The 13885-nt window shown below is 37.8% G+C and overlaps 1 protein-coding gene across 12 annotated transcripts in view; it reads right to left on the bottom strand.

Annotated features, from left to right (window-relative positions):
• Positions 1-13885, bottom strand: part of DLG2 (discs large MAGUK scaffold protein 2) — a 966889-nt gene that overhangs the window by 186078 nt on the left and 766926 nt on the right. For all 12 annotated transcript variants that reach the window (XM_079303594.1, XM_079303596.1, XM_079303599.1 and 9 more), the window contains one exon: positions 7792-7894. In XM_079303594.1, coding sequence (XP_079159720.1) covers positions 7792-7894 — 103 coding nt within the window. The remainder of the gene's footprint in view (positions 1-7791; positions 7895-13885) is intronic.

The following is a 13885-nucleotide window of genomic DNA, read 5'->3' as shown; positions in this document are numbered from 1 at the left end:
AGCATGCCACCTTCTAAAAGGCCAGGACACATGTCCTTGCCATTGAAAGGAGGTCTTGTTTTCTGAAAAAGCTCTCAAGTAAGGGCAAAACCAGAGTTTTAGTGAACTCTAGGACAGGGAAGAAAATTTGGAACAATCTGTAGCCCATATTTACCAGTTAAATGAGCAGCTGCAAATGTTAGTCCTGTTGCAAAAAGAAAACCAATTTTTTGCATTTTCAATCAGACTTATTAATGACTACCTTAACAAAACAGCAAAAAGTAAAAAATATGGAACTTAAATTTATAAATTGTCAAAGGGAAGTAATTCATAATCTCTAGGATGAGGAATTAGCAGATACACTTTTTCCATGTGTACATAAATATAATTAAGCACAGAAGACTACTACTAATGAAGTTTAAAGGACTACAGAAAAAACTCCCAACCACACCACTTCCTGTTTTCACATTTAAAATGGCAAGAAAATACGGTTTTCAAAGGAAATCATTCTTTCCCCTCACAACTGTATATTCTTCAATGAAGAATGTACTGCTCAAGGAAATTTAAAGCCTGTTGATAGAAACAAGAGTTAAATATGGTTGAATGAAAAACTACTTAAAATGAAACATTCATGAAAATGGGAATTGAGAAAGCTCAGGAGTCTGTAAGGAAACAGCAAGTACACTCTAGCAGAAAAGGATGACTACATTAAACACAAGTGAATCTGCGGGAAAACATTAAGAAAATATATCCTTAACTTGTTTCATGCATAGATGCATAGTGAGTGCTGACTATTTTAGACAAAGATCAAAAAAAAAAAGAAAAAAAAACTTTTGATAAAATATTCAATGCTGTATGGTTTCACTATGTAACTCTACCAGGAAAGTGATTTTTAAATTTAAAAGAGGAATGAAAATGTAACCTTTTGTGTCTTATGGGAAGCCTACTAAGGCTTGACTTTACAAGAACATTTGTAATCCCTGGTGCTTCAGCTGTGACATCAGATGAGCCCCAGAACTATCTGTCAGTGCTGGGGCAAGGTCCATAAACACAGACAGAGTCACTCAGGGACTAGAGTTAACTTGCAGGAGAGTGGAAGCTGTGGTGAGGACAGCCCAGGCAAACAGAAAGGAAATGCTGTGAGATGAGAAAATAATTTGAAAGTTAATAACGGAGAGTTTCTTTAACCACCTTTTCCATTGAAAATATGCTTTAGAGGTTTTTACTTGCAGCAAAAATATTGTGAAACATGCAATGAAATGATAAAGGCTTTTCTCCAACAATGTAAAATAAAAGCAGTATATTCTAAATAATATGCAGAAATAGAGGCACAAAAGCTGAACCTAATGCAAAGGTCTTGCATGGCTAGACAAGCGGGTACTACATTGGCACTTGTGCATTAGTCCAAAGGGTACCAAAATTCTATTTACTAGATCAAAAGAAAGGCAGAAAATACCAATCCCAACACTTAACCTTGCACACTAACTGCTGACATAGCCTGGAGCACTCAAGGATTAGTTCTGAAAACAACAAATACCATTTGGTGTGCTGCATGAAGTTGTGTATTGCAGCCACACAACCCTGTTAATCATCTTCACCACAACAGAAATCTCTGCAAGAAAGAGGCAAATTCTTGCTTAGTGAATTCTGGCACTTTTGTTGAAGTGAAGCATGTTAAAACTACAAGAAGGGAGAGCTAGTTTTGACAGCATCATCTGTCATGCCATCCCTGGAAACACTCAGGGCCAGACTGGATGGGGCTCTGAGCAACTGATCTAGTGGAAGATCATGAAGATCCCTGATCATGGGTGAGGTTTGGAACTAGCTGGCCTTTAAAGGTCCCTTCCAGCTGAAATCATTCTATGATCTGGCTAATCTCTCTTCAATGGGCACTTCATGGACAAGTAAGGGAGGCATAGGCCTGCCATGTAATCAGCTAGAGAAAATGATTTACAAGTTTTTTACTATGTTGAAAAACAGTATGTGTGAGAAAACAGAGTTGGAGATGCCACTGTAAAAGGATGGGGAAAAAAAGCAGCTTTTAATATTGCTATTTAAAAGAGTCTCTTGTGTAGGAGAACTCTGGTGCACTATCAACAATTATCAATAATTTGGGATTGGAAATAAAGATCCTTTAGTTTTGGAACAATGATTCTTCTGTTGTGTTGTCAAGTAAAAAAAAAAAAAGGTTCAAATGCAAGGAGAAAAAATATACTATCATAATGCAGAGTTACATCATTTATATTTCCCACTCTTTCTCAATTTTCCTAACTTAAATAAACAGACCAAGCTTCTCAACAAAATTGACTCACTGAACTTCAGCAGGACAATCTATGAAACATTCCTCTAAACCTTATTTTTCCCTTTTATTCATCTTTATAGTGGTGGTATTTTCTGCCTGATGACAAGGAGAAGATTGTTCACCCCCCTGGTGAGTAGGACAGTACACAGGAGCAAGTATCACTATGTGCTTGTCCTGGTCCTTCTCCTCTCTCTAATCTGCTGGCCACTGCTGGAAACTGGATCCTCAGCAAATGGGCTTTGGTCAGATCCAGCTTGGCCATTCCAAGATTCTGTTCTGTTCATTAATGCACATGCATGAAATGTACCTCTAATATCTTGCATTCTTTGGCAATTGGATATAGTGGCTTCCAGATGAAAGCCAAGTGCTGTAATGCAACTTTATCCAAGTAAATAAGCTACATTGCTTTTTAACAGCTGGGGAAAGGGAACTTTAATATGGCTAGTCACATTTCAAAGTATAGAAGTAACCTAGACAAAGATTAATAAATACAATTATTTCCTTTTTCTTTCATATTTTTTTTTATCTATCTAATTCCCACAGCAGCTGGAAAGGTTAAATGTCTGAATGAGGAATTTATGTGACTGTTGTACCAAAAGAGGAGACAAGAGTTTGTACTCTGAGGCAGGAACAGGGAATAAAAAAAGGGATAAGTGGTAAAAAATATACATCACAGAGACCTTCAGAAGTGACTCCGGGATTTTTTCATCTGATATTTTCAAAAAAAGCATCTGCAGCATAGGTAGATGTGCAAGACAAGGAGTATTTTTTCATAAAATCTGGGGCTGCTTATAAAAGTTAGGTCTATTCTAATGTACTATGGAGCCTCTCAGAATTAGGAGAGAAAGAATGAAAAAGTAAACTTAGTATCAGAGTTCCCAGGAGTTTCTTAGGTGCAGGTCTTCAAAAATTCCAGTGGATATTGCCTGCAAAGACAGACATTGCCTCTCCCACTCTTTCTGTATTTAAAGCCCAGCTACTCACCTCTCAACAGGCACCGAGAGCAGCTCACTCAGCAAGAGACAAAGCACAGATTCTTTCCCTCTAATAACTTTTTAACCTCTTCAGTGTCAGCTGCTCTAATCAAACTGTAATCAATGAATGTTTTCTCTGTATGCAAGCTGTTAAGGGAGCTGCTTAATTGGGCTGGCTTGAAAGATTGAAAGCACATGAAACTTCCAATTGGTTTAACACTTTTCCAGGGACTGTTGAGAGGCAATAGCTGCAGAAGTACTGCAATGCAGTACAGCTCAGCTTACAGACCACTGACACAGAGTATTCTGAAAAAATCTTAAGGCTACACTTCACCTTTTCACATTGCTGTGGGGGAAAGGAACATGAGTTTTTGAGACTAAAATGTGCAATAAAGCTTTTTAACACCTTTATTAGGAGACTAGTGCTCTGTCTGTCCCTGCTCCCAAGCTGTCTTTCAGGACAAATTGTCACTATTTCAACCAAAGCTCCCTTTTCTTTAAAAACATATTTTAGCTTAAATGAAAAGAAAAAAAAAAGATTTTGTTTTTTCTTAACTCTTAATACTGGGCTGTACTTGCAACTTTTGCCATTAAACAGTAAAATACATCCTGAAGAAAAACCTGGAAGTGTAGAATGTGTTTCCCTGTGCAGTATCCATTTTAATTTCTATTTAATTGTTTAATAAGGACACACTGTTCCATCCTAAGATTATTTTCCAGGCTCAGGTTTTTATTTTGCATTTACTTCATATCCGTGCAATATTTTAAAAGAGATCTCAGAGTTGTTAAACTGTGGGAAAGCTGAAATTCTTCTAATTATTAAATACTGGAGTGCAAAGCTAAACATAAGTGATTGGTTAATCTCCTAATTTTGTTCTAAGTATCCTTTAGTCCCTAAATTATCTTTAATTTTGTATCAACCACATGCAGAAGACACAAGTTTCACAAGAATATGAAAGGTTGTCTTTCTGAAGCCTGCAGGGACTAGTTAGAGTAGACAATACATCAACAGACCTCCATATGAACTGCATGCACAATGATCATTAAGAGATCATGATGCTTCACATTAATTGTGCTCCATTTACACAATACAGGTGTACATAACACACAGGTTATTTTCAGTTTCTAAAATAAAACTAAGGAATCACTCAAAAAGCCCAGTTATGGGCTGTTCCTTAATATGTTCTTCCATTGCTGAGCTCTGATTTTGTTTTTTTAATTTCTGTGATTTGTTTTCCTCTTGCTCTTAATAACTTATCCATAATTTTGTTCACAGAATTTACATTTCTGTTTGGATTTTCATAATACTCTGCCTTGTCTGTCTCTCAGAGAGAAGAGGGAAATAAAGGTGGTGAGTGTAAATGAGAAAAAAAAGGACTGAAGAGCAGAACTGAGGAACTGGTTCTCCATTCATACTACCCCTTTTATTTCCATTAAACAACTTTGCATGAAATCACTGTTTGTTTCTTCTATTCTCCCTTTATTCCCAGTATCTGTGCTCTTCTAAGCATTTTCACCAAAACTAATTTCATCTGAGGGATGAGCAGTTGTGGTTCAGACTAGCACCATCACCAACCACAGATCTGACAGCATTCAAAAAAATATTGTGATGCTGTTCTGTTTTGTCTGAGCTCATCTCTGAATTTGTGCATGACAAAAAAAAGCACCACAATATTGATGGGAAAAGCTATTCAAATTGATGGCAAGCACTAGGGTTTTTTTTTTTTTTTTGCTAGGAGTTACCATTCTTATGAGATTTGTTGCCCAGTCTGTACAAATAAATGCGAAGGAAGTTCGTATGGGATTCTGTTTGAAACAAGGAAAAGAACATTTAAATTCTGAAAGCTGTTTCTAGAGTATTCACTTAATTTTTTTCCCACAGCATAGCATATTATTTTTTTTTTGAGAAAAACCAAGATAAGCACACTGGAAGCTTTCCTTTAATGCATAAAAGCAAGCTTTTTCTACTCACAATTGCAATTGCTAATCATCAGCTCACTTACAGTATTGACTGGTACTTCTATCATCATCACTCAATACCTGAAATATCAATAGCTAAAAGGTTCATTCTTTTTTTTTTTTTGTTTTGTTTTTTTTTTTTTTTGTTTTGTTTTTTTGCAAAGACATGTAATGGTTTAATAATCTGGAAGAATTAAAAACATTTGTAGAGGCTATTCTTGGATCTCCCCTGAAAAACCTGAAGTTGTAGTAACAACTCAGAACTTCCAGTGTGAAAATGGAAGAAGCAAGCTACCAGCCAAATTAGCTTATGTACTTTACTAGATCTGGAAGTGTTTAAAAGTGAGAAGCCCCTGAGGGAAGCACAGTTGTCCAGTTTTAAGACTATTTTATGACTATGTTCCAATATATGCAACAAGGTAAGATATATATTAAGTAATCATTCAGGTATAAATTTCAAATACAGGACAAAAAGAGTCATGCAATAACTTTAGAATAAAGTAAGTATTTTCTGTGTAACCTATAAATCTTGAAATAATTCTCTGTGAAGGACACAACTCTTAAATTTTTTTTTAATCTTTGTTGTTAGAGATTTCTCAGGAAAAAAAATTCATTTTACATCTGATTTATGCATTACTGATTTGCATTAGCCAGTATCTCAGACTAAAATTAAGTATTTCAGCTGTAACGTAACACATGCTGGACAACTATAGAGTACCCTCACTACCTTTAAAGATTCAATCATCTACTATAAAAAGAAAAATTTTGGGCCTTATTCTTCACAACCTTCACTCTCTGTGGTGTGCTTTGAGCTATTCAGCTGAAACAGAAAACTAGCTTTGCTTCACTGAGAAGTGATGCAGTTGGGACTAGTCTGCCCTCAACAGGGGTTTTGGGGAATGGAGCAATGGCATGGGAAAAATGGAATAAATATCCAGTATAATATCTGATAGATTTCATCAGCATCTTTCAAATGGTATGTTCACCAGAACTGAATTTGACACAAGACCAAGCTACTAAAATGTAGGGTACAAGTATGTCAACTAGAAGTTCAATTATAATAGGAAAAAGCTGTCAAGTGTGTATTTTTTTGTGTATTAACAATGGCATGGAACAACTGTGACATGCCAGTGATTGCTACAAGTACCCAGACACCACAGTGATAATTGCAGTGTAAAATCACCAGACAGCAAACAAGATTGCTGGAACTAATAGGAACATGGTTTCATTCAGAGCCCAGTGCAAATCTCTATCTGTAATGGAACTGCTTTTCAATACTTCTTTTGAAATAACCCTGATTATTACTCATGCATTTTTATATTAATATGTTCCATTTATTTAAGTAAAGATAGATACTTTCAATTTCATTTGGTCTCATCTGCCCATTTCTTACAATGGCCTAATTTATTCTGTTTGGTGACTCAAGTACAGATAAACTAATAAATGGATACTTGATTCTAGATTTGAAGCACAGTTGTACATTTGACTAAAATAAAACCTGTTTTTCTCCTTGAGTGCTATCATCAGGATCCAAAGAAACAAAAAAAAAAAAAATTGGATAAATTCTGGAAGTACTAATTCATCTTCCCTAAAAATCCCTGACTGACTGAGCAAGTTATTAGAGCTGTTTTTTCACCTATGAGACCTACATATCTCCTAGGCTGGGCACAATCAGGCAGAATCAGCTTGAGAATTGATCTAGGAGTGCTTTCTGAAAAATGGCAACATGGTGCCAGCAAGTCTTCACAGACACTGGTACTTGCTGAATTAATCTGGCAAAAACTTTAAAGTAACAACTACTGAAGAGGAAAACCACCTTGACTTCCAATCAGAAGGAATTCCTCTCACAAATTCCTTGAGAACCTCATAGTCATTTGGGTCACTGCCCATGGACAACAACTGCCCTTTAATTCTGGACTCCAATCCGTGCCTGCTTCTACCCACTGAAACTAGCTTAACCTCTAGAAAGATAAAAATGAGCAAAATTTGAATGAGATGCATCCTACCTTAACTGTCTTCCACTTTGCTGAATTTCCTGCTGATGCTTTTATTTAGAAAGCTGTCATTTTCTCTAATAAGTAGTTGTTATCTAGGCCTAATTACCCTGAAGGTACAAGGACGCTGTCATCCAAAAGTAATAACGGGAAGCTCTACGCATTCTGCAGGAAGCATTTATCTTTGTCTAATTCCAATTTGATTGTTTGAAGCAATGTCAGATCTTCCTGGCATTTCTGTTCTCTCTCAACCCATCTTTTGCACTACCTGCTTCCAGGAAGAGACTAGAAAATCACATAAAATGAGCCCTAATGAGAATAAAATTATTAACTGAGCGTTGATTACTGTGTCATTACATGCACACTCAAGGAGCACTCTTACAGTTGCATAAAACACTTGTAGAAGCCAAGCCTGTGACAAAAACACAGCCATTTCCTTGGGACAGCATCATGACTGCAGTTCCCATTCCAGATGGGCGCTGGCGGTAGCTGGGAAACCCGCCGTGTCCAGCATGCTCACGCTGTGCAATGAGTGTCCCCAGAGCAGCTGTGCTGCCCAGAGGCTGGTGGGGAGTGCACTTACCCTCTGGCTGGTACTGGGCTATGATGGTGACCGTCTGCCCCGCGCCCTTGAGCGCAGCCGCAGCCTGCTCATGGGTGGCGCCTCGGAGATCGATGCCGTTCACCTGCCGGGACAGACAACAGCTGTGAGTAGCTGGACACAGGACGGGGGACACAGTGGGGTTCTACTGGAAATACCCCATGGATGGAAAGGTCAGAGGGATGCTGGATGCAGGAGCAAAGTATGCAATCAAAAAGGCTGAGAGGAAACTTCCTATGACTGGCCGAGAGGACACGCCCCAGTACCACTCACCCCACGGTTTGACTGTGCTTATCCATGCAGGTTCTCTGCCTGCTGTTTTTGGGTGTTTTCTGCTCGACTGGGCTTGCATTTTTTGTTATCTCTCCATCAAGAAATATCACTTATTATATTAGGTTCAAAAGAGAAATTTTCTGTGATGCTTGAAGATCACTGAAGAATACTGCAAGCAAAGGAGCTGCTCCTTCAGTCAAACTGCAGGTATAGTCAGTAGCATCAGGAAAAACAGAGATACATACACTGTGTCTAACAAAAACTGTTGCCTGCAGAACTCTTAGAACAAAAACCCCATCTGCTGATTTCTGTGCATGCAACCCCTCTGACTATTGCCTGGAAATATCCTGAATCTTGCACAGGACAGTAATGGAGTAGCTGCTACACAGCTTCCTCAACTCTGTTCCACATCCACACACCTTTCCTTATGGTTTCTTTTTCTTAACCATTTTTGGCTGCACAAGAAATGGAAGAGGAACAGAGTAGAACAAAGTAGGAAATACACCCCTAAAACTCAGGGGCAGTTTCAGAACTCTGGATTTGCATTTGTAATACATGTTTTATCAGCAGTATCCCAAGGAAGAGACAGAATCCACATACAGATTTATTAACTGTTCCATTAACTTGAATTCTGCTTTCCAGAGGGAGAATTACTGTCTGGCTGTACTGAAGTATGTGAGATTTCTTTTATTTATGTTTGTATGTATGTGTTTGTTTATGTATTTATCTGTATTTCTTCTCACTTTTACAGGTTTCCATTTTATAATATTTTAGTGAAGGACAGGAAACTTTTGACATGTAACTCAGCAGGACAAAAATCCAATTCTGAATATTGAAGAAAAGAAAAAGAATAGAAATAAAGGACAGGTAGAGGAAAGAGAATCATGCCATACGAAGAAAACATGCTAAAACACTAGACTAAAATTCTCAGCTATAGCAAATATTTGTGTTTATGTTTACCAAGTACTATTGCAAGATGGCTAAGCACATATTTAAAAGAAGGGCCATTTATAATTTGAATTTTAACTTATTTTAAAGGATTACAAAAAAAAAATTTCATATAACTTTTAAAGTAACAGCTACTGAGTCTGTTATGAATACATTTATGTGGGTCAATAATGTTTAGAAACTGGCCCATCTTAACTTGCTGTCTTTCATCAAATTTTAGAGAACATGATGGTCTGAGAACAGAATTATTATTTACCATAGAATCACACAGTCATAGAACAGTTGGGGTTGGAAGGGAACTTTAAACTTCTTCAACTAGACCACGTGGCTCAGAGTCCTGCCCATCCTGACCTTGAATGTTTCCAGGGATGGAGCACCCACCACCTCTCTGAGTAACCTCTCTGAGACCTGTGCCAGTGTCTCACCACTGTCATAATAAAAAAATTCTTCCTTATTTGCATGACAGAATCTAGTCCTTACTAGTATGCAAACAACATATAGACTTACTCTTAGAAAAACTAATTTGTGATAGCAATTATATAAAGCCCAGGAGATACCACAGCTTCTAATCCAGAACACTACATGATGCTGTGGAACTGTTGACTGTACACAGAAATTATGAGCATGGGGAAAATATAACAGAATAAATTTCATAATTTAACACAGGAGTCCTCAGTTGACCCATCTCCCTGGGATGTTCTAATGGCTGGCAGAAGCTTTCAAAAAACTGAGCCAAAGGTTGAAAAACTTTCATTAAAGTTGTGCACTGAATCCTCTGGGAAACACTCACTGAAATTCAGTCTAAGAATATATGACCCTAGAGAGCAATAATTAAGTGCATTCTAAAAGAACAAAAGGAGAGAAGCAGAACTTTCAGTGCCATAAAAATCTACCATATTTTAATCTACAACAGTGAAAATACCTAAAGAGGAAGATTATGTCAACTAGGACTTTTCAACCCCTGTTGAGAATAGATGCTTCCTGTAAGGAACACAAATTAGGGTAGTGCTGTAGAAGAAGAGGTGTTTTTCTCAGTGATGGTGTTATTACACTTGACGCAGCATTGCATTGAGCACGGATGTATCAGCATGTGGGGCAATTACTCAATAACTGAGCACTACAGTCACAGTTTTGTGAAGTGTGAGCAGACTTCCTAAATTTGAGAACAGTGCCTATATAATGCCATAAAGGAAACATCAGACTTGATCCTGTGTCTGAAGAAGACAACTTGGAAGCCAAGTAACCTTTCCTTTAAGAGAGTGCTTAGTTTTTATCTGTGTGATTTTTCCCTTTCATAACTGGAGTCCTTGAGAGAGTCCCACAGAAGCATAGGATGATCTGAAGAAAAACTTAAAGGAATGCTCCTGAGCTGGGGATATGAATATGGATTATACCACCTGGTCAGCATTAGAAGGTCCCAAGGAAAAAAAAAAAAAAATTGTTCAGGCTTAAGCTCAAAGACTAGCTTTAAGAGGACAAGCCTTTCTTAAGTAATTTAGGAAAACATTGTGGTGGTCTGTAAAGTAGTGTTAATAGTACAGAAGATTTAAACACCGTTAATAAATCCCAATGATCTCCCTACAGATAAAAGGAGAGAATGTATGAAAGAATAAGGAAATCAAATGCTTATTCTCCTTCTCCTCTGAGAAACAATAGCTCTATGCCTATGTGAGCTAATAAGTATAACCCTAATAACACATAAAGACTGTGAATGTAATACAGGAATTTCACTGAAGTTGTTTTATAAATATTTGTCACTTCTCCACAGAAAAACAAGAAGCCACTGATATGCCAGCTGACTACTTTTTGCCCTTTGTACTCTTGCTCCAGAAGCAGTAATTTCTACAATTGCAAACACAACACATTGTAGTAAATTAATGTCCTTGAAATTAATTTCACTTCTCTGTTAGGCTATAGCTGGGGATATAGTTGAGGAACACTTAGAGGTCTGCAAACCAGATTAAGCAATGTTGAACAGGTAAATCACCTGACTACATTAGGTTGCCAAAACAGTGATCTCTCTCTTGAGGACACACAGCTGCCGAAAAAAAAAAATCAAGCAACATTGCCAAATAGAGAGGGAGAGTTCTGTTTACATGCTATTTTATTCACCAACAGTGACAGAATCTCACTGTAGCATAATAGATATTAAGTTTAGAAATTACTTATAATTGAGTCTGACTTCGTGAAGAACAAGAACAGTAGATGCTAACTTGATTTCTGGGTATCATTTCCCCCTATTTAAAAGCAAATATAATCAACTCCCAAACCTTCTAGCTGAAAACCAGCATATTCACATAGCAACATTAAATCTTGATGAAAGGCACCATTAGTTTACATATTTTAATCAAATTTTTACCATCAGACCAAAATGAATATGAATTCAGAGAGAATAAAATAATACTCAGTCTTGCCTCTTCCTTCAAAACACTATCTTAATTTAATATCTCATAATAATTGTGTGCAGTGACATTTTTCCCTGATATGATTTCATTACAAATTGTTACATCTGATTAAAATTACTGCTTTTAATTAATTTAACATAATTTACGTGAAGAATAATCAGTAAAAGAAAACTTTAAAAAACCAGAAAAAAGGTGCAAATGTGTGCAGGAAAGTTTAATAAATATAAAAGGTATTTTGTTTGTTTTTGTTTTTTGTTTTTTTTTTCCTATAATAAATGGACTTGCTTCCTTTAGAACGCATTATACAATAAACAAAGTTGCTGTTCTGAGCTTGACTGCACAGCCCTGATGTCCTGGCCCAGAATGAACTTGACTGCACAATTTCTGATGCCTAACTTCAAAATGAATTTGACATAATGGAAATACGAAGAGCCTGCAGCTTATTCTGAAGTCTGTCTCTTGTGCATGTTTTGAACTGGCAAAAGGCAGTTCCAAAGCTTACAAACAAAGAGGAGTGCTGCAAGAGAAGACTGGAGTTGAAAACTATGGCCAAAACTAAATTGAGATGGAGAAAAAGATGCAACAGTAACTCACAGTAATTACTGGGCCTTTGGATTTGCTGACTCAAAATGAAGCATGATGTACTTCATTTAATACTGAATCAAAATTAAACTGAAAGATCAGATTTTACCTTTGGCATAGATTGAACTCTTCTAAAATCTTTAGAGTTAGCAGGGAGGGAAGAATTATATTCTCTCTAAAATATCTGAGTGGCCCATATTAGCAGAAATTTGATTGTATTCTGAACAGACTTGTTGCAGTCTGGTTGGCTTCTAGGAAGTGAACATGACTTGTATGTAGGTAATTCAAACAGATGGTAGCAGAATAATCTGGTTTATTCAGCCATTTCTTTCTTTAGGCCACCTTATTTCGTGTTTGTACTGTGGTTAAATGAATACTCAGAACACCTTGTTAGATTGAGAAAGAAAGGAAAAGCACATCCTTTCACTGGGGAGAAAACATAAAGGGTTCCTTTCATTTCTTTAAGTTGTCACTGGCATAGTACAGACTTTTATACAATAAATTAAAAGGTGAAGCAAGGCATTCTTTTACCAGGGAACAAACAATAGAGCAGAGTTTTGAAGTTCTGTCTAAATTCTATTTGTTGAAATCATAAAATAAGAGCTTTTGGTGACTGAAAAAGCAAACAGAAATCTGAATAATGACAACTGTTTACAGCCAGAATTCCCATTGTTTGCACTAAGATACAAAGAACCTTATTTATCTGCCTTATTTCTGCACCAAATTAAGTATTCTCAAGCACATTATCAAGAGATGAAGGAAAGATGGGCCATGTTCTGCAGCAGTCCTGTTTAGTTACTGGGAATGTAAAACAAGCAACATTGGGAAAAAACCCATTAGGGATGATCTGCCATGAACACGTGTGAGGAAAACGTTCCTCACAAGCATATGGAATAACCATTCCACAGAGTGGCCCCCTGGGCTCAGCACTATGGACACTCTGGGACCTGGCTGTGGCACCCAGCAGGGGAAATGTTCATATGGGACAGGCTTTGCTACCGGAAAATAGTGGGAAAGGAATGGAAGAAGGAAGGGAGGGAAGAAGGGAGGGAGGAAGGAAAGAGAGAAGGAAAGAGAGAAGGAAAGAGAGAAGGAAGGAAGGAAGGAAAGAGAGAAGGAAAGAGGAGAGGAAAGAAGGAAGGAAGGAAAGAAGGAAGGAAAGAAGGAAGGAAGGAAGGAAGGAAGGAAGGAAGGAAGGAAGGAAGGAAGGAAGGAAGGAAGGAAGGAAGGAAGGAAGGAAACAAGGAAGGAAGGAAGGAAACAAGGAAGGAAGGAAGGAAGGAAGGAAGGAAGGAAGGAAGGAAGGAGGAAGGAAGGAAGGAAGGAAGGAAGGAAGGAAGGAAGGAAAGGAAGAGAAGGAAGGAAGGAAGGAAGGAAGAGAGAAGGAAGGAAGGAAGGAAGAAGGAAGGAAGGAAGGAAGGAAGGAAGGAAGGAAGGAAGGAAGGAAGGAAGGAAGGAAGGAAGGAAGGAAGGAAGGAAGGAAGGAAGGAAGGAAGGAAGGAAGGAAGGAAGGAGGAAGGAAAGGAAGGAAAGGAAAGGACAGGAAGGAAAGAGAAGAGGAAGGAAGGAAGGAAGGGAAGGAAGGAAGGAAGGAAGGAAAGTGGAAGGAAGGAAAGAGGAAGGAAGGAAGGAAGGAAGGACAGGAAGGGAAGGAAAGGAAGGACAGGGAAGGAAGAAGGAAGGGGAAAGGAAGGAAGGAAAGGAAGGGAAAGGGAATGAAGGAAGGAGGAAGGGGAAGGAAGGAAGGATCGGAAAGGAAAGGAAGGAAGGAAGGAGGGAAGGAGGAAGGAAGGGAAAGGATAGGAAAGGAAGGAAGGAAGGAAGGAAGGAAGGAAGGAAGGAAGGAAGGAAGGAAGGAAGGAAGGAAG

Source organism: Erithacus rubecula, assembly GCF_903797595.1.
Source record: "Erithacus rubecula genome assembly, chromosome: 1".
In the NCBI taxonomy this organism is placed as follows: Eukaryota; Metazoa; Chordata; class Aves; order Passeriformes; family Muscicapidae; genus Erithacus; species Erithacus rubecula.
This window is presented reverse-complemented; position numbering and strand designations above follow the sequence as displayed.